General features: G+C 43.5%; 1 protein-coding gene across 1 annotated transcript in view; it reads right to left on the reverse strand.

The window, feature by feature from the left end:
* The window catches only part of LOC146863561 (CD5 antigen-like), a 1,059,357-nt gene that overhangs the window by 53,622 nt on the left and 981,080 nt on the right, over nt 1-24,655 (reverse strand). Inside the window, exon 6 of the mRNA XM_085643023.1 lies at nt 3,743-3,775. Coding sequence (XP_085499149.1) covers nt 3,743-3,775 — 33 coding nt within the window. The remainder of the gene's footprint in view (nt 1-3,742; nt 3,776-24,655) is intronic.

The raw sequence follows: 24,655 nt of genomic DNA on the forward strand, positions 1-24,655 counted from the left end.
ACTGTATAATCATTTCCGTGCAGTAATTCTGTTTTATGTTTATTTTCACTTAAGTGTCAAATGTGGCCTACTACAAGATGGCTACCACCCGCAGCCTGCATTCGAGTAAATGGAAATTTTACAAAAAGGCTTCGCTCTGCCTGTGACCTTGCACCTCCGATGAACTGAAAAGCCATGAGCATGATGACAAGTCCATGAAATCTGCCAAGTGCCCCTGGAAGATGGAGATGTTGCAATTTTGAAATATTTACTTCATGAACTTATAATGATCCCACCATTTGATACAAATTTACCCAGTAGAAACATCCGTAGATGTATCGAAATTAGTCATGGACATTCAATTTTTCTATTCATTATTTGGGACAATCTATATGTGAGAAAATCTCGCATAATATCGAAAAAGTACCAAGATGACATTATTTCCGCCATTCATCCGTTCTGAACAAAGAATTGTAACTTTATAGAATGTAAATTTTAGTATAAATAATAGTAGGCTAGAGAGGTCTAGCGCCACTTCTTCCCGAGCTGATGATCCGAGGTCCCTATGCTGACGGAGAGGACGATGACTCTACATGACGACAGGAAACTCTAATTCTTCTACAGAGGACCGGTTCTGACTTAGGATCTGACATTTAGACAGAATAGGTAAATATGAGAGAAATTAATTTGCATTTAATTGGCTTTTATTACAATTTTAGATAAACAAATAAGCCTGTTTGAATTTCTGTGTCGGGTGATTATTTCTGGTCATGTTTATTGAATTTATTTGTGTATTCTTTGAAATGTATTTTGCTAGACTTATAAGCAACTAAGCAGATGCCATTGACCTCAACGTACAGGAAGATTGGATAGGTAATATAAAGTGTTTCCCCTTATACATGGCACGGAATAAGAGTGGTAGGATGAGAGTTGGTGTAATGGGCCCCACCAGCGTGTGATGTGTGTGCATGTGTGACTGTGAGACCGCTCCATCCGTGGAAGTAGAGGGGATTCGGAAGCTCTGATCTGCACCAATGCAACACGATTCCTTTCTTCCTCCGTCAAGTCCCAGGAAGGACATCCTCAAATCTGCACACCATGGTCATTTAGGTGTTACCAAAACCTCTCAACTAATCAAATTGTACTATTGGTGGCCATCCTTGGAATCCCAGGTCAAAGTTTGTGTTAATTCATGCATTGAATGTCTTTTATCAGATAAAAATGGAAATTGATGAATACACCATTGCACCCTGTTCCTTTTCCCAACAGACCTTGGGACAAGGTTGACCTAGATTTTTCTGGACCGTATGATGTTTCACATCATAACCTTAAATTTCTCATTCTCATGGTTGACTGCCATTCTAAATGGATTTGTCATATGTTCTGTGACTCAGCCAGGACCTCTAATGCCATCAAATGTTTGAAAAATGTTTTTTTCTGTAGAAAGTTCACCATCTATTATTGTAACTGACAATGGTACACATTTTGTCTCGCACAAGATGTGTACATTTTTAGATGAAAACGATGCTACTCATTATAAAGTTACTTTTTATTCTCCAGCGTCCAATGGTTTGGTCGAAAGGGTGAACAGGTTAGTTAAGGACGCCATTCAAGCAACCCTTTCATGTGGTCAAGACATTCAAGATTGTGTTGAGGCTAAATAATGGTCTTAGAATATTTTGCTTCACTGCACTACAGGAGTTCCTCCTCTTACCCTTTTGAGGGGCAGAAACGCCCACAGCAATTTGTGTCCCAATTGGCCACAAACCAAGCATGCTAAGGGTGGCCCCTGTAACAAAGGTCTTGTGTCTCGAGTGTTGAATAAGCAAAATCTTATGAAGTCTTAACACGATTCAGGTAAAAAGTTTAATAATATGGATATGAAAGTCAATTATTGGGTTCTTATCAAAAATCCCCAAAAAGTTCCTAAGTGTTTGTTTACATTTTCTGCCCCTGTTCATGTCATCAGTGTGAGCAAAGGTTCAGCACTCCTTGGTAGTAAGGGGTGGTGGAATAAAAGATCGCTTGTTCATCTTTCTGAATCACAGGTTAAGTCTTTAATGCAGTTGTCTAAACAAGAGGTTGAACATTGTGACTGGACTAGTTGGTTGCGTGATCCCACTTTTTGTGTTTCACCACCTGTGCGAGAACCTGATACTGGGGGAGATTTTCCCTCTCAATGTTCACCCTCATATGTCAGTCAGCATGAAAGTCCTGTCCCTGAGGCTGTTTTGATGTGGCAGGTTTTACTGTACGATCTGATGATTTGGGATCTCGTAGTAGAAGATTACCCTCCAGGTTCAATGATTATGTTTTGTCATGAATTTGTAACTAGGACTTTTCGTTACTCCTTTTGTATTCACTTTAAAGTTATGCTTACCATGTTTTTTGCCACATATTTTCCTCCTGCCTCCTTGTTCTTTTCCTTCTGTTCTTTGGGGGCGGGAGAAGTAGCTTCTTACTTGCTTTGCTTGGAGGCATCCTCGTGCTTTAGCCAGCGCAAGGGTGTCTCGCTCTATATTGTTGTTTGAATATGGTTCCACAATCCGGCTCTGTTCTTTGCGTGCCAGGATTCTGCAAACGTTAATCAGTTGGCAATGATCATGGTACGCGACGGGAGTGCTCGGTCGTGGGTATTTCACTGATTGAAAATAAATCCACTTTTACTTACCTCAAAGTCTTCTCGTCTCCTCCTTACTTGAGTAGCTCAGCCAGTTGTCTTTCTGCTTCACATGAAAGTTTAAAACATCTGGCCCATAATCTTGACTTCTTCGGTGAACCCAATAAAGACATGTACTGCGCCTTCATAAAGGCTGTGGTGGGAGGGAGTGGAGGCAATCAGTGGACGAGGACAAGCACAGAATGCCAGACAGCAGCTCTGACAGCCATTACATCCAATGAGCACCCTAAAATCTCAGGTGCTAGATGCATACTGGGGGACCCTCATTGGGGCTGCACCAACGCTCATCTATCCAAACACTAGTTTGTGCATACATTAGGAGAATGTGGAGGGGTCCAGTCATGACACACGACAGGCAACAGACATTTACACAGGAAGGGGTACAAGAAACAAGGCTTGTACACCATGGCTACAGACCAAACAAGACCTTCTACCAATCAGGTCACAGGATTGGGAGTTACTCCTGATAAAAGTAGTACCTCTTTGGGTGACCATACACTCCAGCAAAGTCTCCCAAATTGTTGATTAACAACATACAAAGGTATTATCGAGCACCTGCCAAGGGGTTTGTGTTACGGGACTCATGTACAGGAACACACACCAGGTCTGTCAGAATGATAAAATGAGGAGCAGGCAAGCATATTTCTTCAAGGGATGGGATTTTTGACCCTACAACACACAGCTGTTATCTGATTCAGGTAATGATAAAATTATATCAGACCATGTTTTATATATGATTTGTTTATTTTCTTTAGTTCATCACATTGTAACTCCTTCATGAGTAAAAGCTCTCCTGTGGGCCTTGAACACCTATTTTGAATCCCTCTTGGATATATCCAGTGTACGCAATAGTGCTTACCAGAGCACCCAGAAGTTTCCTCAGTAATCTTCAGGACAAAGATGCTGTTTGTAAAAGTTGTAATTGTTTTCGCTTAAGAAGAAATTCATTTTCATGCTTTACATAAGGATAGGCATAAAGAGTAATCCTTATTTCAAATTTTAAGGCACTCTTATCCACCCAACTTCAACATAACATATTTTAATTACTCAATGCATTCTTTTCACTGACAAAATGGAACTTACCTTTGTAGATGGTTGGGTTCAACTTCCGTGTTTCTGGGGAGAGAAGATATGTGAAAGGTCAGGGCTTTTACACTACATGGTGCTACAGAGCAAAGAAAAGGTAAACTGCAGAAAATGTGAACTTTATCAGTAATCGTGGATATAATGTCTCACAGAAGATGTATTTACCCCAGTCTCATGCCGGGGATTAGTGGGGCTCTTCATTACTTTATGTATTTACCCCAGTCTCGTGCCAGGGATTAGTGGGGTTCTTTATAGTTTGATGTATTTACCCCTGTCTCCTGCCGGGTATTTGTGGGGCTCTTTATAACTTGATGTATTTACCCCAGTCTCCTGCCGGGGATTAGTGGGGCTCTTTATAACTTGATGTATTTACTCCAGTCTCCTGCCGGTGATTAGTGGGGCTCTTTATAACTTGATGTATTAACTCCAGTCTCCTGGCGGGGATTAGTGGGGCTCTTTATAACTTGATGTATTAACTCCAGTCTCCTGCCGGGGATTAGTGGGGCTCTTTATAACTTGATGTATTTACTCCAGTCTCCTGCCGGGGATTAGTGGGGCTCTTTAGTTTGATGTATTTCCATTGCCATCTCACCTGTGTCATTTCACCCCCCAGAAGACATGAACATGCCCTCAAAGAAGGTGATACCGTTGCTGGCATTACTGACACCCTGGCTCCCCTGGGGTCATTGGGTCACCCATCCCTCTTGTGGTACTTGAAAAACAGAGGCACAAAAGACAGGCAATAACTTTAGGACAAGATTGCGGCCATGTTAAAATGGTGTTTCTGCTACATACTACTGATGACCCAAAAAATATATTTCCTGATGTTCTCTGCCCTAATGCATGTAAAGGATTTCTCCGTGTCTCAAGCTGGGGTCAATAGTATTTTTAAAACATAGCTGGAACAATATCTCTTTACTAAACGTAGTGGCTGCAGCACAAAGAGGTGGTCTTGGTTACTAATGAGAGGCCAGGCTCGTACAGGTCATTAGACCCGAATCAGGTAGGAGGATCTCGATTTTTTAAACAAGAAAAAATCATATTTTGTCTATCTCTCGCCTGAAATGACCTTTGCTTCAAAAGACGTCAATGGGTAAAACACATTCTCCTGATTATTTATTTTTTAAATCTCCCTCTTACTTCTTCTAAAATTTTGGCAGGAATGCAGGCTGGGGAAACATGCTGCAAGTTATGGAATAACAAACTCTCTGCCTAATACATCAGGAAGTGCTTTTCCTCAGAAGTGCCTCTCAATTGCCTCTTGTTTTTGTTATTACTTTTTGTATGTATGTATGTATGGGCAGACTGGCATGGATACATGAATATTGATAAATAAATGGAGAAACCTTCACTCTCAGAATATTGTTTTCTCCTTTTGCTGTTCAGCCACCACAATGAGAATACAGATTAAAGCACAAAGTGCCACCGCTCCAAGTGCCTGACACTCCAGTTACGAATGGGCATCAATGCCATCTTTAGGTCAGACTGGCACAAAAGGGTCTGTGTAAGCTGTGAACATACATAAGCTCTTTCAATCATTAGATCAGACTGGCACAAGAGGCTCTGGGTGAGCAGTAGACATGGGTCAGTACCTTATTTAGGGCAGACTATCATGAGAGCCTCTGTCCGAGCAGTGGACACAGATTAGTGCCTTCATCAGGTCAGACTGGCACAAGAGGGTCTATGTGACCAGTGGACAGAGACCAATGCCTTCTTCAGGTCAGACTGGCCCAAGAGGGTCTATGACAGTGGTGGACACAGACCTATGTCTTCATCAGTTCAGAGTGGCACAAGAGGGTCTATGGCAGTGGTGGACACAGACCGATGTCTTCATCAGGTCAGACTGGCACAAGAGGGTCTATGGCAGTGGTGGACACAGACCTATGTCTCCTTCAGGTCAGGCTTCCACAAGATGGTCTATGGCAGTGGTGGACACAGACCTATGTCTTCATCAGGTCAGACTGGCACAAGATGGTCTATGGCAGTGTGGGACACAGACCTATGTCTTCATCAGGTCAGACTGGCAGAAGAGCGTCTCTGGAAGTGGTGGACACAGACCTATGTCTTCATCAGGTCAGACTGGCACAAGAAGGTCTCTGGCAATTGTGGACACAGACCTATGTCTTCATCAGGTCAGACTGGCACAAGAGGGTCTATGGCAGTGTTGGAAACAGACCGATGTCTTTATCAGGTCAGACTGGCACAAGAGGGTGTATGGCAGTGGTGGACACAGACCTATGTCTTTATCAGGTCAGACTGGCACAAGAGGGTGTATGGCAGTGACACAGACCCATATCTTCTACAGATCAGACTGGCACCAGACGGTCTATGGCAGTGGTGGACACAGACCTATGTCTTCATCAGGTCAGACTGGCACAAGAGCATCTATGGCAGTTGTGGATACAGACCTATGTCTTCTTCAGGTCAGACTGGCACAAGAGGGTCTATGGCAGTGGTGGACTGTAGGAGAGTAGGATCTGCACTTATGTTGTCCCCACTTTCTTTCTGATGTTAACACTGGTTTCTGGCAATAGTCTGGCTGGGTCCCTGCTAATCAGGGCCCCAGTCTCTCTGTTCTCTCTAAACACCTTGGAGTGCATATTATATGCACTAGTGATTGGATACTGTGGTACCTTATGAGCCCCTAGTATATGGTACCTTAGGTACCTAGGGCATAGGTACTTCACAGGCCAACCAGGGGCTGAAGCATGTATTATGCCAACCCTGGGAAGCAGACTACATCTGACACCACAGGCCTGCTACTGCAGCCTGGGTGAGGTAGTGTTAGCACTCCTCACTGAGGTATAGGTTCCCAATATCTCACCATACACACACATATAAACCTATCAGTCACCCCTAAGGCAGGCCCTATCAATCCTGAGGGCAGGGTGCTTGGTTTACAATGTGAGGGGGTGCCCCTGCATGAGCAGAGCCCCTCTGCAGCTGGCAGAGCCTATTCTCTGTGGCTGTTTGTGGATGTGGTTAAACCATATACTCTTAAGTGCATTATAACTTAGCGGTAAATGATAACTTTGGAATGACTGCATCAAAACATGTTGTGTTTGGTGTCAAACAACTTGGAATCATACCCCCACACCAGTAACTGGTGTGGGAGTATGATCCCACCCTTCTAGAGAGGAAGACATGTACCCACTGTGGAAACACAGTAGAAATCTGAAAGAGCCCTGGCATCACAAAATCGATGCCACCAGCACAGACACTGGGCTGCCCTCCTGCTTCTGACTGTAACTCACAGTGGAGGAGGCCCAACAATAGGCATCATGTCACAGGGAGGTGTCACCACTAACCCTGGGCGTAGTTCGCGAAGTAGCGCTTCGAGTAGCTACGCAAAGTGCACTTCGCATTACGCGAGCTACGCATAGCACTTCGCGAACTGCGTAGCACCTTGTTCGCACTGTGCAAGATGTCGTTTTCAATGATTGCACAGTGTGGACAAGCAACCGGCACTGTGCAATCATTGAAAACGGCATCTTGCACAGTGCGAGCTGTAGTTTTCTGCTGCTCAAATAGATTTTTACTCGAGCGGCTTCTTTCTCAACGCGAACTGGTAGTTTCTCATCGCGAGCGGTCGCGAGCATACTCGACCACTCGCAATGAGAAACCTGACCTCCTCGCGTTGGGAATCTCGCCGGGAGGTTTATTTTCCATGCTCGTGATCGCCAACTTGATGTTGCTGATTGCGAACAAGAAAAAAGTCTCGACGGGATGTCATTTTGCTTGCTCACGGTCGCTAACATGACATTGAGGACCGCGAGAAAGCAAAAAAAGACTGCAGCACCACGCAACACTACGCTACGCGTGTTTGCACTGTGCTACGTGCAATTCGCGTAGTGTGAAGTAGCGCGAACTTCGCAAACTACGCGAGCGTAGCGTAGTGCTTTGCCCAGGCTTAGTCACCACCTTCCAGACAGGATTTAGTGTATTGGGGCTGGGTGGGTGCACTCGTAGAGTGCTTTGAAGTCCTGCACTGGGGGAGCAGTAGGCTCCTCGGTGCATATGCCAGCTCAAACCAGTTCAGGGGCTACCTGCCCCTGCTCTGGCGCGAAACTGGACAAAGGGAAGTGGGTGTAACCACCCACTACCCTGACCCTCCCATAGGAGTGGTCATAGAGCTAGTCCCTCCCTTTCCTCCTTTAGTATAAGATAGGGAAACCTTGCCATTGCAAATCAGATATCCCTGGACGACGCTCTACAAGAAGAATCCTGGACCTTCGATGTTATACTACCTTTGGAAGATAGAAGAATCTCCCTTGGAGTGAAGGAGTGACTCCCCGGCTTGGCAGGCACCAAAAACTTGAATCAATGGTCGCAAACTTTCCCGCTCCTGCCAGAGTCCGAAGTCCCTGCAGCCACAGAAGAAGTTTTCCTGACTTCTCAACGGCCATTGTGAGTTCCCAGCAGAGCTGAGGCAAGTGGACCCCACGAGTGACGAGGAACAGCAATACCCGGGTACCGTACATTATTGTCAAGTGCAATCCCTTTGCGATGGTGTACAAACATGTGCATTAAACCAGGTATGGTCCAAGCCTCCAGCAGGATTTCCCTAAAAAATCAGAGGTCTACCTCATCCCGAGTGACCGTGGGCTCCTGTGAAGCGAATTCTCCTGAGGCGTCTTCGTGATCCCTTGCCAGCTGGCTGGAGGGTCCACTGAAGACTTTCTCATCACACCAAAGGGCTCCCCTTGTTGCTCCTCACCTGCCCTCATTTAACCTCACTGGGTGAGTCCCTCCAACCTTGCTGGTCTGCACCGCTGACTTTCTTCACATTGCACAAGACTTGCTGTTGCCAAGGTTTGACCGGACACCAAAAGACACCTATGCACCCGGCTTACCTGGGTGAGGTAACTCGTGCACTCCGGTGCTCCTGTGTGTGTTGGCCCTAGAAGTACTTACCTTGTAAGTGGCTTGCTTGTAAACTTCCTCGAAGTACCCTAGAACTTTAAAAATCCAAACGCGACTTGCTCCTTTGAAATCAATAGGGAACCCGCGGCTGTGTTCTCACACTGCATGCGTCTCTCGTGGGTCTTTTACTTACCTTCCTTTGGTGGATTAGTGAAGCCCCAGCGATTCTACATGCCCTAGGCCTTGTCCCCTTGCAAGTCGACATTCCTAAACCTCTTTTTTAGTATATGGTCTGGCATATTTGTGCTTAACTTATTGTGAAACGTTGATATTTGCATATGTTCCTGACTTCTAATCTCATAAATAGATTAGTAGAGTGTGTCTAGTAATAAATACATATATATTTGATATATATACCTGTGTGGTGTCCTTTCATTTGGTAATTCAAGAGATTATAAGGTAAAACAAGCTGCTTTACATTCCTCTGAGACTTAGCCTGAAGGCTGCTCTCCACAGCTACCAGTAAGATAGCTTTCTTTAACAGGTTGTCTTAAACCTATTGTGAGATGGATTAAGCCACGCCCTATTTACAACACTAAGTTAGCATAAACAAGATAATTTTTAGCAAGCAAGCTTGTCGTTTCTGCTGCGCTGCACACGACACTGTTGTTATGTGTTATTCATTTTAGAAATGCTGACTCGACTTTGCCTTACAGGATAACAAACTGTTGTTTCACATTCTTAACCGTGAAATGTGCCCTTGGTCTGTACATCATGCAAAGAACGCGTCTGGGTCACTAGAAGGTACAGAGTGTTGTGTTTAGATTGATCGTACCACTTGTTAGACATATCATGCATACAGCTGCCAATATCTGAAGGACAAGCGTCTTTAATATTGCAGAACAGTGTCAAGGCCACTAGATTCTTCTTTCTGATGTCTTGCACAGGAACAGAGATGCTGATTCCCAACTCCCCTTCAAGGATATTTCTGCGGGCCAGTTAAATATCTAGACCCTCAAATCTACCCCCGGGGGGGAAAGGGGAGTGGATAAAACAATAAACAAGAAGAGACTGGTCCTGAAAGGGTCTTCTCTCTCTCACGTCTGCTTCTTAGTTCTATCTGCAAACTGCGTGTCAACTGAGAGAATCTAGAAATCAAGCATCAAGTTATCCATTTATCTTACATGTGCTGTGTCTCAATTTATTCTGCTCCTATGATGTTAACCTACCCTTCGTTTCTGGCACTGTGCCTCTCCTCTATATTTCTTTTCTTTCTTTTTGATAATAATACACTCTGGAATTCACCTGTCAACAAGATACCACCGAATGTAAGTATTTCCTTATTACCCTTACACTCTCCTATTCTCTTAATTAGTATATCTACTTACTTGAGTGTGTGTACTTATTTTCTGTAGATACTCTTAATAAATGTTACTGACTTCCTTGCTAGTTGTAGTCTAAGACCCTTCTAGCTGCACCATATTTCCCTCTCAGAAATGCCTTAACGTTCTTCCCTTTTCTTGCAGGAATTTTGACGTATTTCTTATCTTTCTGTACTTTTATCCAAGTCTATGTTATTTACAATAGTCACATATGTCTTGACATCTTCTATCAATTCTATAGATCACTTAGCTTATAACTTCTCTTCAGCCCAGGTTATCCTTCTACGAGTTTCTCACACCAGCCTTGGTTCATCACTTGGAAGAGGCGCCACCAACTGTCGCTTCAGCAAACTTCTCCTTGTAGGCTATATACTCGGTATAAACTCTAACTGTTTTCTTTCCTAACTACTTCCGACGGAGGTAGCGAACGAAAACCGGACGAAAGCCCGACGAGATATTCTCTACACTAATTCTGTGGAGAGACAGATTAACCCTGCGTACTTCGTGAATTCTCTGGTGAAGTGCGCGTTTGTTTCAGCGCGCGCGTCTCAAACTGCCTCCGAGCACCTCTGGGGGAAAAATAAACCAGACCGCCGCGATGATTGGAAGGCGGCGCCCATCTTTAGACTCCTTTTCCGATTCAACCTGGTCCAGCCATTGCCTCTGGCCCGTACTCTTTCTCCTGGTCCATGATCTCCGCCCAACACTGTGCCCGCTACTGTTAAGCCATCTTTTGGAGTCCTGACAGCACCCCCCAACAAAGGAGGTCCTCCCAATCGTGGCTTTGTAGGAAATCTTTGATGAAAGGATTTAACTAATCTTGGAGCATGGATATCTGACTCCAATTCCCAAGATCGCTCCTCTGGCCCATAGCCCTTCCAGTCAACTAAATAGTACAGTTTGTCTTTTAGCTTTTTTGAATCTAAAATCTCCTTGACTTCAAATTCCACTCCAGATTGTAATGGAATGGGTTTCGGAGGCAAATTTTTTCGCAGTTCCAGTGGAGCCTTTTTCAACAAGGAAACATGAAAAACTGGATGAACCTTCAATTTGGTAGGCAGTTTTAACCGATAGGTAACGTGGGACATCTTTTCTTCTATCCGATAAGGCCCTATAAATCTAGGTTGAACTTTCTGTTACCTTTTAACCGAAGGTTCTTTGTACTTAACCAAACACAATCACCTGCCTCTAAGGGAGGGCCCTCAAATCTCTTTTATCTGCATAGGTCTTATATTTTTTCTTAGCCTGTTCTAAATTTTGTATGACCGTCTGGTGGACTTGTTTTAAGTGTGATACTAGGTCTTCTACAGCTGGAACTTGAATATCAGTCTGCCCTATAGTGAAATTTGGATGTCGGCCATAATTCAGGTAAAACGGAGAATAGCCTGTAGAGACATCCCTGTCATTGTTGTGTGCAAACTCAGCAGCCCATAAATAATCTGCCCACTCTCCTTCTTGTTTCAACAGGAAGGTACTGCTCTAGTTCTTGGTTCACCCTTTCTGTTTGCCCATTTGTCTCTGGGTGATAACTGGTTGAATACCTAGCTTCGATTCCCAACCCTTTCAGAAAAGCCTTCCAAAAATGAGATACGAATTGTGCACCTCTATCTGAAATAACTACCCTCGGGATGCCATGAATTTTCACAATCTGTGTACTGAAATGTCTAGCAAGTTGTTTAGCTGTGGGAACCCCTTTTAGAGCCGTGAAATGTGTCATCTTAGTAAATGTGTCCACCACCACTAGGATGGTGTTGAAACCTTGACTAAGAGGCAAATATACAATGAGGTCTAATGTAAGCCTGGGAAAAGCACTTCGCTACGCTCGCGTAGTTTGCGAAGTTTGCGCTACTTCGCACTACGCGAACTGCACGTAGCACAGTGCGAACACGCGTAGCGTAGTGTTGCGAGGTGCTGCGGTCATTTTTAGCTTGCTCGCGGTCCTCAACGTCAAGTTGGCGACCGCGAGCAAGCAAAATGACATCCCGGCGAGACTTTTTCCTTGTTCGCGATCAGCAACTGCAAGTTGGCGATCGCGAGCATGGAAAATAAACCTCCCGGCAAGATTCCCAACGCGAGGAGGTCAGGTTTCTCATTGCGAGTGGTCGCGTATGCTCGCAACCGCTCGCAATGAGAAACTACCAGTTCGCGTTGAAAAAGCTGAAGCTCGAGTAAAAATCTACTCGAGCAGCAGAAAACTACAGCTCGCACTGTGCAAGATGCCATTTTCAATGATTGCACAGTGCCGGTTGCTTGTCCGCACTGTGCAATCATTGAAAACGACATCTGGCACAGTGCAAACAAGGTACTACGCAGTTCGCGAAGTGCTACGCGTAGCTCGCGTAGTGCGAATTTCACTTTGCGTAGCTTCGCGAAGTGCTACTTCACGAACTACGCCCAGGCCTAGTCTAATGTAACTGTGTGCCATGGAAAAGATGGTGTAGGCAAGGGTTGTAAAAACCCCTTAGGGGCTTGCCGTTCAGATTTTCCCTGAGCGCAGATTTCACAGGTCTTTACGTACGTTTCCACATCCCTGGTCATCTGAGGCCACCAATAAAGTCTTTTAACTAATTCTTCAGTCTTCGCTTCTCCTTTGTGCCCCGCTAAAGGAGCATCGTGACACTCGTACAGCGCCTGGTTTTGTAACTCTTTGGTAGGCAAATACAAAGCTCCTTTAAAATACGGCAATTGATGCTGGATCTCTCTTCCAGTGCCCTTTTCAACCCATTCTTGCATTTCTTCTGGACTCATGATTTCGGTTATTTGTTCCTTCAGGTCAATTGAAGTGATGGCGCCAACGATTCTGATACTTGGAATTATAGTTTGATTTTCTGTGTTACTCTTTTGGTTATTGGTTCCTAGTCTGGATAAGGCATCAGCCTTCCCGTTCTGAGCCCCAGGTCGGTAGGTGATCACAAAGTCATAATCGGCAAAGTACAATGACCATCAAAGTTGTCTTGGAGTTAGTGTCTTAGCTGATTTCAGAAATTTTAAATTTCGGTGATCCGTAAAAACTGTCACTAGATGCCTGGCTCCCATGAGGTAGTGTCGCCACTCCTTAAAAGCGTCTTTAATGGCCAATAACTCCTTCTCTGTTATAGTGTAATTCACTTCTGCTGACGTCAATTTTCTTGATCTGTAAGCAACCGGATGCAACTGGCCAGTTTCCTTGTGTCGTTGGGATAGCACTCCCCCGACTGCTAAATCGGAAGCATCTGTTTCAACATAGAATGGTTCTGAAGGATCAGCATGTAAAAGTATTGGTGCTGTGGTGAAGTCTTTCTTCAGGGATTTAAAGGCCTCTTCAGTTTCTTCTGTCCAATCAAAGTGAACTCCCTTCCGGAGTAGTTTTGTAAGAGGAAGTATCTTCCGTGAGAATTCACTTATAAACCTTCTGTAGAAATTTGTGAACCCTATGAAGCTCTGAACTTCCTTAACACTTTCGGGAGATTTCCAATCGACCACTGCCTTGATTTTCCGTTTGTCCATATTTATTCCGGTTGGTGAGAGGACAAAGCCCAAAAACTCCACCTGGGAAACGTTGAACACACATTTTTCTAGTTTCACAAACAGCTTATTTTCTCGGAGCTTCTGTAGAACTCCTCTCACTTCCCCTCGATGCTTACTTTTGTCGGATGAGTAAATCAGAATATCATCAATGTACACAATTGCACACTGATCAATGTATTCATGGAGGATGTCATTTATAAAATGTTGAAAAGCAGCCGGAGCGTTGCAGAGCCCATACGGCATGACTTGGTATTCAAATAATCCAAATCTCGTTCTAAATGCCGTCTTCCACTCATCTCCTTCACGCATACGGACCAGATGGTAAGCTCCTCTAAGGTCGAGTTTGGTATATATCTGTGCTCCTTTTACCTGATCCAATAGGACAGAAATGAGTGGAAGCGGGTACCGATTTTTCTTGGTGATCCTGTTTATCGCGCGATAATCAATACAAGTTCTCAAATCTCCTTCCTTCTTTGGCACGAAAAATAAAGGCGAAGACACAGAAGATTGCGATGGCCTGATGAAACCATTTGCCAGATATTTATCTAAGTATTCTTTTAAATGACAATGTTCTTTTTCTGTTAAAGCATAAACTCGACTGCAAGGTAGATTAGAGCCTGGTTCCAGGTCTATCTTACAATCATACACCCGATGAGGTGGCAATTGCTCTGCTTCCGTTTCGTTGAACACATCCTCAAAATCTCGATACTCTGGCGGAATTTCTTGGGAATTAATCACGCAAACAGACGCTGCAGTCATACATAAGGAATGAGCTGGATTACTCCCATTGGTTTTTTCTTTTGTCTCAAAACAATTCTTCTTGCAGTATTCCGAGTCCATTACTATTGTCCTGGAGCTCCAATTGATTGTTGGGTTGTGCTCAGTAAGCCAGGGTAGGCCTAAGATAAGTTGAAACTGGGGTGCGTCAATTAAATTGAACTGAATCACTTCTTGGTGTCCATCTCTGGAAATTAACTGCACTTGCTCTGTATGGCTCACTATGGGTCCGGAGGAGAGATTCGTTCCGTCCACAGCCCGGACGGATTCGCTCCTGGATTTTAATATTGCTCGTAACCCTAGTTTGGCTGCCAATTTTAAGTCACAGAAGTTTCCGGTGGCTCCGGAATCGATCATTACCGACACCTCAGTCAACGTTACTTGCCGGAACTTAATCACCATGGATAAGATCAAGTGTGGGGCAGATGATTGCAGGGTATTCGCTACTTGATGTTCTGTCGGAGTTGATTTTTCATTAGCATCCACCGGTCCAACTCCCGCTACAGGTGGTGCTGCAAGTTTTCCTTCGGCTTGAAGGGAGTCTTTGGTTTCTTCGGACACCCCCTAACGAAGTGTCCACTGGAGCCGCAGTACATGCATAAATTGCCTGTTCTTCTCTTTTCCTTTTCTTCCTTGGTCAAGGGACCCCTTATTGTTCCTATTTGCATTGGTTCCGAAACCATTTGTCCATCCGCAATCTTGATACCTTCTGACCGAGCCCTGTCAAACCGTGGGGTCATTGTTTTAAAGTCTCTCCTCTTTTCTCCCTTTCTCTCTCCTTGACGGAAGTCTATTTCTAAAACCAGGTCTACCAGCTCTGAAATTTCGGTGGGTCGATTCGGAATTTGCGCCAACACATCTTTGATTTCGTCCTTCAAACCTCTGTAAAAGACTGCAGCTCTTTTACTCTCCGGCCAGTCAGTCTCCACAACCAGCTTATTAAACTGTGCTAAATATGCCACTAGATCTCGGTTTCCTTGCCTTAAGTCTAGTAATTCATTATCAACCACTTGAGAGATTCTTCATCTGTCAAAGATCCGAAGAAATTCTTGTTTGAATGTTTCGTAATTATGCAGCAGGGGATCATCCCGGAAAACCAAGGGCATAGACCAGGATGCCGCATCTCCACTTAAGTACGATAGCACGAAGGCCACTCTTGACTGCGCATCTGGGAAAATTGAAGGGCGACACATGAAGTGTAGTGAACACTGTGTGATGAATATCTGCGCCTTTTGTGGGTCTCCACTAAATCGCTCTGGGGGGGCTAATGGTATAACCGGGGACAGAGAATGAATTACTTGTGTTGCTATCCTACTTGGGCCTTCAATAGGAGGGTCTAAAGTTTCTCGTGCTGTACTAATTGGTTGCCTCAATTTTTGAGCTAGTTCCGCTGTTTCCTTTCTTGAATTGACCACCTCCTGTCTAAGATTCTGATTTCCCTCTCTTACTGCCACCAACTCCTTCTGTATTGTTTCTAACACTACTCCTAAGGTTTGTAAATTTATTCCTTCAGCCATCTCTGCTCAGGTGCAAGTTAAAAAACGTGGGCACTTCACTCTGTCAAGGCCACTAGATTCTTCTTTCTGATGTCTTGCACAGGAACAGAGATGCTGATTCCCAACTCCCCTTCAAGGATATTTCTGCGGGCCAGTTAAATATCTAGACCCTCAAATCTACCCCCAGGGGGGAAAGGGGAGTGGATAAAACAATAAACAAGAAGAGACTGGTCCTGGAACGGTCTTCTCTCTCTCACGTCTGCTTCTTAGTTCTATCCGCAAACTGCGTGTCAACTGAGAGAATCTCGAAATCAAGCATCAAGTTATCCATTTATCTTACATGTGCTGTGTCTCAATTTATTCTGCTCCTATGATGTTAACCTACCCTTTTTTTCTGGCACTGTGCCTCTCCTCTATATTTCTTTTCTTTCTTTTTGATAATAATACACTCTGGAATTCACCTGTCAACAAGATACCACCGAATGTAAGTATTTCCTTATTACCCTTACAATCTCCTATTCTCTTAATTAGTATATCTACTTACTTGAGTGTGTGTACTTTCTTTCTGTAGATACTCTTCATAAATGTTACTGACTTCCTTGCTAGTTGTAGTCTAAGACCCTTCTAGCTGCACCATATTTCCCTCTCAGAAATGCCTTAACGTTCTTCCCTTTTCTTGCAAGAATTTTGACGTATTTCTTATCTTTCTGTACTTTTATCCAAGTCTATGTTATTTACAATATTCACATATGTCTTGACATCTTCTATCAATTCTATAGATCACTTAGCTTATAACTTCTCTTCAACCCAGGATATCCTTCGACGAGTTTCTCACACCAGCCTTGGTTAATCACTTGGAAGAGGCGCCACCAACTGTCGCTTCAGCAAACTTCTCCTTGTAGGCTATATACTCGGTATAAACTCTAACTGTTTTCTTTCCTAACTACTTCCGACGGAGGTAGCGAACGAAAACCGGACGAAAGCCCGACGAGATATTCTCTACACTAATTCTGTGGAGAGACAGATTAACCCTGCGTACTTCGTGAATTCTCTGGTGAAGTGCGCGTTTGTTCCAGCGCGCGCGTCTCAAACTGCCTCCGAGCACCTGTGGGGGAGAAATAAACTAGACCGCCACGATGATTGGAAGGCGGCGGCCATCTTTAGACTCCTTTTCCGATTCAACCTGGTCCAGCCATTGCCTCTGGCCCGTACTCTTTCTCCTGGTCCATGATCTCCGCCCAACACTGTGCCCGCTACTGTTAAGCCATCTTTTGGAGTCCTGACAAACAGTTTGGTTTTACATTCATTTGAACAGAAGAGCTGATGCATGCTGTGAGAGCTGATCCTTTGATGTGATTCTACTAAGCTGATCTATACGGTATGGGGTCCCCCCTGTTAGCCTAAGAGACCTTCTAATAGTCTAATAATAATAATGTATTAGATTCTAGTGAAAGGAGTGTGGCTGTATACCACTGTCATTAATAGTATGATTGCTCCTTTCATTTTATATGGTATTGTAATAATGCTTATGATCTGTACTGTTAGTCTGCTAGTGTTAGCCAAAGTATTGCATCTTAGGACGCGAGGTTTATAAAATAAACTCTTTAAACTTTACCGTGTCTGTATTAATATGTTGTGGACTAACAAATAAGTACGAACAGGTATTTCGCATTCCCACCACTCATCTAAGTCGCTTGTTCTGGTTTGTCTATACATTGGGACCGCCTAGCTAGATCTAGGCTAACGAATGGGATACTAAGCTAGTCAGATAAGGGGTTCTGGGTTCTGAGGGGAGTTTTCTGGTACACCACAATTCTCTGAGGTCCTGGTCTCCTGCGCATAGTTCTGTGCAAAAGCAGAATCCCTGCAACACTATCTACCATAAGAGTCGATTTGGACTGGTGCAAGGTGGCCACTATAACTAGTGACCAGCATATGCCAGGCCAACTTCTCACATTGGCGGGCAGCGTGTGGGATTCCAGCTTGCCATAGTTTTACCAGAAAATCTCTATTTGAATTACTAACTGAAAACCACTAAAGGTACTCAAGGTACATATAAAGTCAAGCTTAGTATCAATAAGTTCTAGTGAAATTAGAACTGTTTGTGAAGGGATAGCACACCCGTGCTACAGCTCAAGCTAGGATCAGTAGGCCACAAACTAATGTAGGTAGTACAACACTGCACAACACTAGAACGTCCTCAAAGGGTGGAGCCAGTGGGTCCACTCAGCCTCAGTATAAGGACATGACCTTCTTTGACCTGAAGGCCATGTGTGTTGCAAGACACCTGAAGATAGGACAGAGTCCCTCCACACTAGACCTGATAGATCTGCTTAGAACAGATGATCTGAGGTTTGCTCTAGGAGCTAACAGATCTGAATCAGGGGGTGGGTCAATTACAGTGTCTGGGTCAGATGATGAAAATCAAGATGACCATGACTCTGTGGTTGAAGGGCCAGATCCACAAGGATCTGAACATGACAGAGGAATTCTCTCTAAGAGAACTGACAGAGTAGAAGAGAGGGTTAGGTCTCCTTCAAGGGAATCTGACCACTCATATCACTCTGGATGAGAATCTGTCCCTCAGAGGAGCTCATACGTTAATAGAAGAGAGACCTCCACTGAAAGAATGTTCAAAATGCTGCAGTATGAGGAAGCAAGATTTGCCCTTAAAGCCAAGTAGTTGGCATTAGATATCAAAGCCTTTGAGCTCCAGAGAGCTTCTAGGAAAGAGGGGTTAGAACCCCCGGTGGCAGCAACAGTGTCCCTAGAGTCAGAGATTACATTCCAGACCATGGGAACCTGTCCAAGGCTGTTCCTCTGTGGCATCGTAGAATGTCTCTCATGTTGCCAGGAGAAAAGGAATGTTTATTGTTGTATGGGCTGGAATGATGTAAGCGAGTAGGCAGCAGTTGGAGCCAGCCTTTCATGCTTACAGGAGCTTCTGGTGGATGGGATCTTTTACTTGTAATAAACCTGATGAAACTACAACAATTTGTGGCTGAACTTACTTAATTACACTTGGCGACGCAGGATGGTCTTTAATCACACTGGACTGCAGGTACGGCATAGTTTTTAACCCCACTCGACGTCTTCAATATACGCTATGGACTTTGCAGTATTGCATTACTTTATCAGTGTAAAAAGAAAAAAGCCATGGATTATCCGGCTGTTTGGCTTGTGTGAAATGAAGTGACTGCATCCTAGACCCAGCGTTTGTTTGTTATAGCCCGGGTTTAAACTATTTTTGGGAACCTGTACTGTGCATGCAACATCCGATCGGAAGCTCTGTTGAAAGCGTTGCATTGTGTTTCATTCACCTTCATAATGTGCGCCACAGCTAATTTGAGGAGTCTACGTGTGGGAGATTATTTGTTTTGAGTCATATCAAAGTTTGAAGGCATTCTTGTCCAGCGGTTTGGCTCATCGTCAAAAAAGCATTTTTCAATTGGCTCTTCTCACCGTTTCGAACGCCGACAGCGATCCTCCTGGCTGCACGCCATTCTTCGCTCGCGTTCTACAGGGAGAGAGATTACGTGCACTAGCGCTGTGCGTCACCGGCATGTCATACGCACTGCGCTGGTTGTCAAGGGAACCTCAATAAACAAGGGATTTGCTTCCTTACGCGCCGCGTCATTCACGTCCATTTCAACACGTGCTTGGCGTTGCTAGGTAACGCTCTGTGGACACAACGCGTTATCGGCAGCTCCTGATCGGCGAATACACGGGGAGAAAGGTACAATTAACTCAAATCTGTGGAACTCGCATGTGTAAAGGATTTGGGTGTATCTCCTCAGTGATACACACACTTCACTTCAAAACTTCAAGGTAAAATTGAGCTCTAGCGCAATACTGGTGCACACGCTTGTTAGTAATTTTTTTAAAACAAGGGGACAAACTATTTCTTTGAATTTCAGCCTCGTAGTTACCATTTTAGTGTTTATCTTTAAAAAAAGGGAAATTGTTTTCTTCTCACTTTTTCTTTCATTTCGTTTTTCATAAAATACAGTGTTGCTTGGCTAAAAGTGTTCAGGTTAAAATTGTCACAATGCAAAATGTTACTGCACCTCCTTTCTTTCTGTCATCACCGGGAGATCCTCCCATAAAGTGTCAAAAATGGCGGAAAGTTTTTGAGAGGTATGCAAGAGTGTGCGGTTCTTCTCTAAGTGCAGAAAGGAAGACTGCTTTGTTATTGCATTGCTTAGGCTCAGAAGGCCAAGAAGTCTTCGACCATCTTCCTGAACTAGATGAATGTAACCTCAATTAATACGAAATATTGCCATGTTAGATAAACACTAGTTACCCAAAGTTAGTACCATCTTAGAGAGGTACCACTTTGGCAGAAGGTCCCAATTGGAAGATGAGAGTGTTGAGAACTACGTCACCTCTCTCAGGAAATTGGCTTCTTCATGTAAATTTGCTGCGACTCTCGATGAAAGAATAAGGGATCAATTCATGTTGGGTTGCAGCATTGAACGCGTCAGAGAGGAATTGTGGCAAAAAGACGAACCGTATTTAGAAGAAGTTATTGTAATTGCTAAGAGGATAGAACACTCCCTAAAATGCGTAGATGTCATAAAGAAAAATGGGGAAAATAAGGACAAAAGCTCTGTTCAAGCCGTCAAGACTATCCCTAGAGGAACTGTTAACCATAAAGAAACCCCGAAAAACGAAATTTCGAAAGAAGCTCCCAAGAGATGAGATTTAATTTGTGTAGTGTGAAATATTTTCATTGTGGGAAAAGTGGTCACTTTGCAAATGACAGGCAATGTCCAGGGTGGAAGGTTACGTGTAGTAAATGTAAAAAGAAATGACATTTCTCTGCTACGTGTAAAGGGAAAAATTACAAGGGGAAAGTAAGTGAAATATATTATGATGTTGATGACGATTATAAATGCCAAGATGAAGTTGATTGTGGGCAAATTCAAGTACAGGTGGTACAAAATGGAGAAGGGAAAAATTGCCCTATTGATGAAATCCTAGTTGAAAGAAAGCCTACTAAGGTTCTTTTTGATTCAGGTGCGAAAATAACCATTATTTCCAGATATTTTTATAACAAACATATTATGGGAAAGGTAAAGGTTTTTCGTCCTGACATAAAACCTGTGGCCTATGGGGGTGAAGTGAACCAATCAAACTTGTCGGGTACTTCTGTGGTTTAATTGAATACAAAGATAGATTGGCCAGTGCAAAAATATACATCTCACAAAAGGGAGACAGCATTCTCAGTTGGTTCCACCAGAAGGACTTGGGGGTTATGTTAGACCCAAACTCGTCGTCCCCCGTTATTTAAAAAAATAATTTTGTGTCTAATTCGATATCTGTTGTTCAAGACTCTACTAACAAAGAGTTTTCAGATGTCTTGAGGAACAGATTTCCCAACGTGTTTTCAAATAAATTGGGTTGCCTCAAAGGGTATCTTCATCATATTCGGATGATTGACAATGCTAAACCCGTTTGCTGTAAAGTTAGAAATGTACCTGTCGCAGTCAGAGAACTGGTCAAATTAGAATTGGAGCGACTCAAGGCTGAAGGAGTAATTGAGGATGTAGATGCAACTCAATGGGTTGCTCCGGTCGTCGCAGCCAAGAAAGCTGATGGGTCCCTTCGTTTGTGTGTGGACCTTCGCGAATTAAACAAGAGTGTAGTTACTGACCGTTACCCTCTACCAAAGATAAACGACATGTTGATGTTCTTAAAAGGAGCAAAGGTCTTTAGTACCATCAACTTACGGTCAGCATACCACCAGATTAGATTAGACAATGATTCTAAAGATCTAACGGCGTTTGTCACTCCTTTTGGTACGTTCAGGTTTGCTAGACTTCCTTTTGGGCTTGTATCAGCAGCCTCAGTTTTTCAAAGGGCGCTGGAGAAGGTTTTAAAGGGTTTAACAGGTGTAAAGATTTATCAAGATGATATATTGATTTTTGGAAGTGACACAAAAGAACACGATGACAGGCTATACAGGGTGTTGGACAGATTACAAGACTTTAATCTCACAGTTAAGATTGAAAAATGTAAATTCAGGAAGAGCTCAATTGAATATTTAGGGCACACTATCTTTCAAGGGGGGTGTTACCAAAGGAGAGTTTGATTACTGCCATACAGAATCTAGCTACACCTACGAGTAGAGAAGAACTTATGAGCTTCCTGGGCATGGCCGAATATTATAATAAGTTTATAAATGGTTTCGCTTCATTGTGTGTGCACATGAGGGCTTTACTGCGCAAAGGTTGCAAATTCTTGTGGGATGCTGAATGTGAGCAAGAATTTTGTACCCTTAAAGAAAAGTTAAAATCTGCTCCCAAACTTTGTAGTTTTGACCCCAAGAAAAAGTCCATTTTGATCACGGATGCGAGTTTGAAGGGACTAGGAGCAGTTCTAGTACAAAAGGATCATTCCCATGAGCAAGTCATTCTTTTCCTATCCAGGAGTTTGCGGGGTGCTGAGTTTCGTTACTCTGTAATAGAGAGAGAAGCTTTAGCTTTCTATTGGTCGATAAACAAGTAAAACATTTTTTTGTGGGGTGCTACTTTTGAAGTCAGGTCTGATCATAAACCTTTATGTGAAATTTTCAAGAATAAGGGGATTGACGCTGTTTCAGGTAGAATCACAAGAGGGGTTGTCGGGCTCCAAGATTACAATTTTGATGTAAAGTATCTACCTGGGGTGGAAAACAAGGTAGCTGATGCTCTGTCCAGACAAGTTGTAAAACCTGACATCAACTTTGACGATGATTGTGAGCGAGACGACGAAATGGTTTGTCTGGTGGAAGATTCCACTATTGATAAAGACAGGTGGAAAAAAGCAGCCTTACAAGATCAAGTATTATTAAAGGTCTTAGAAGCCGTTAACAACGGTTGGGCGAAAAAACATAGAGATGACGTAGAGTTGGAGAAGTTTTGGCATTTCAGAGACCAATTATTGGAACGTGATGGTCTACTTTTCAGGGGTTTGAGGCTCATTCCTCTAATTGACATTAGAGTAGATCTCATATCACTTGCACACGGTACACATCAGGGTATTTCTAAGAGACAAGAGAGACTCCGTCTCAATTATTGGTGGCCAGGGATGGATATACAGGTTGAAAGGAAAATAAGAGATTGTGTGGAATGTGCTTTGAGTGAGAGGGTAGCAAAACCCAAGACACAACCCATGGTGATAAGAGAAAGACCTGATGCCCCTTGGGAAGAAGTGGGATTAGATATTCTTGGCCCCATACAGTCATCTGGTACTGACTGGTATGTTTTTGTGTTAATTGATTTTTTCTCAAGGTGGCCTGAAATAGGAATTTCTAGAGGGGTTGAAACCAAACATGTAATAAGCTTCTTAAAGAAGATTTTCTCTAGAGAAGGAATACCTTCTAATATCTTAACTGATAATGGGGTGCAATTTGTATCCAGAGAAATGCAGACATTTTTGCAAAACATGGTATCAAACACAAAAAATCGTCATTGTATCATCCAGAAACCAATGGCATGGTTGAGAGATTCAACCGTGTGCTAAAAGAAACTATTAACATGGCAAGGTCAAGTGGTCTTGATTGGCGTAATCAAATTTGGAATAAGGTTGAGGCTTACAGGGTTTCGCCCCACTCTGTCACGAACAGGACCCCCTTTGAATTATTCAGGGCCAGGTGCCCCAATACTCTGGTAGCTCCTCCGTGGGTAAACAATATGCAACCTGAGTTACTGACAAAGAACGATAAGTCTAACTGGAGGTTGAAAGAGTCAAAAAAAAAATTGAATCTAGGAAAGAGAATTTTGATTTGAGGAAATCTGTGAAGAAGACTGCTGTAAAGGTGGGGGATTGGGTTCTCATAAAGAACCCAATCAAAAAGAAATCTGGAGAAAGATTTTTGAAACCCATTCAAGTAATAAAAGTTTTCAATAATGCTATAAAAACTGCCGACCACCACATTTGGAATCTGAACAGGGTGGTGGTGGTAAGGAAAGATTTGTTGACTGGTCAACAATTGTCCGGTTGTGATGATATAAGCAGAGCCCCCCAGGGCATTCGCAAATCCTCCAGAGTTTCCAAGCCTCCCATGTTTCTAAAAGATTTTGTTAAATAGGTTTTGAACATTGTTATGTTGTTATATAGGTTTGCACGCCTGGTGTAATTCACACACATTCTTTATAAGGAAAGGGGATCTGCCGCATCGTAGAATGTCTCTCATGTTGCCAGGAGAAAAGGAATGTTTTTTGTTGTATGGGCTGGAATGATGTAAGCGAGTAGGCAGCAGTTGGAGCCAGCCTTTCATGCTTACAGGAGCTTCTGGTGGATGGGATCTATTACTTGTAATAAACCTGATGAACCTACAACCATTTGTGGCTGAACTTACTTCATTACATCCGCCCTACCAGAGTGGGGATGATATCCACAAGTGGATAACTGCTATGGAGAAGGCCTGTAAAGTACAACAGGTCCCCCAGAAACAGTGGGCAGCAATCTTGTGGCTCTCCTTTTCAGATAAAGGTAGAGACAAGCTCCTCACTGTTAGAGAAGAGGATGCTGATGATTATGAAGTCCTGAAAAGTGCATTAATAGATGGGTTTGGCTTAACCACTCAGCAGTACAGGTTGAAGTTCAGAGACACCCAGAAAGCACAGAATCAGGACTGGACAGACTTTGTAGATTGTGCAACCAAGGCTCTGGAGGGTTGGCTGGTTGGTAGCAGAGTTACTGATTTTAAGGGATTGTATACTCTTATGATGAGAGAACAGATCCTAAATAATTGCCAAAAACAGTTGTTGCATCAATACTTGGTAGACTCTGATCTGACCTCTCCCCAAGAATTGGGAAAGAAGGCAGACAAATGGGTCAGAACCAGGGTGAGGCAGAAAACCCAGAACCAAGGGGGTGACACTAAGAAGCAGGATCCT

Source organism: Triturus cristatus, chromosome 2_2 (genome assembly GCF_964204655.1).
Source record: "Triturus cristatus chromosome 2_2, aTriCri1.1, whole genome shotgun sequence".
NCBI classification, from domain to species: Eukaryota; Metazoa; Chordata; class Amphibia; order Caudata; family Salamandridae; genus Triturus; species Triturus cristatus.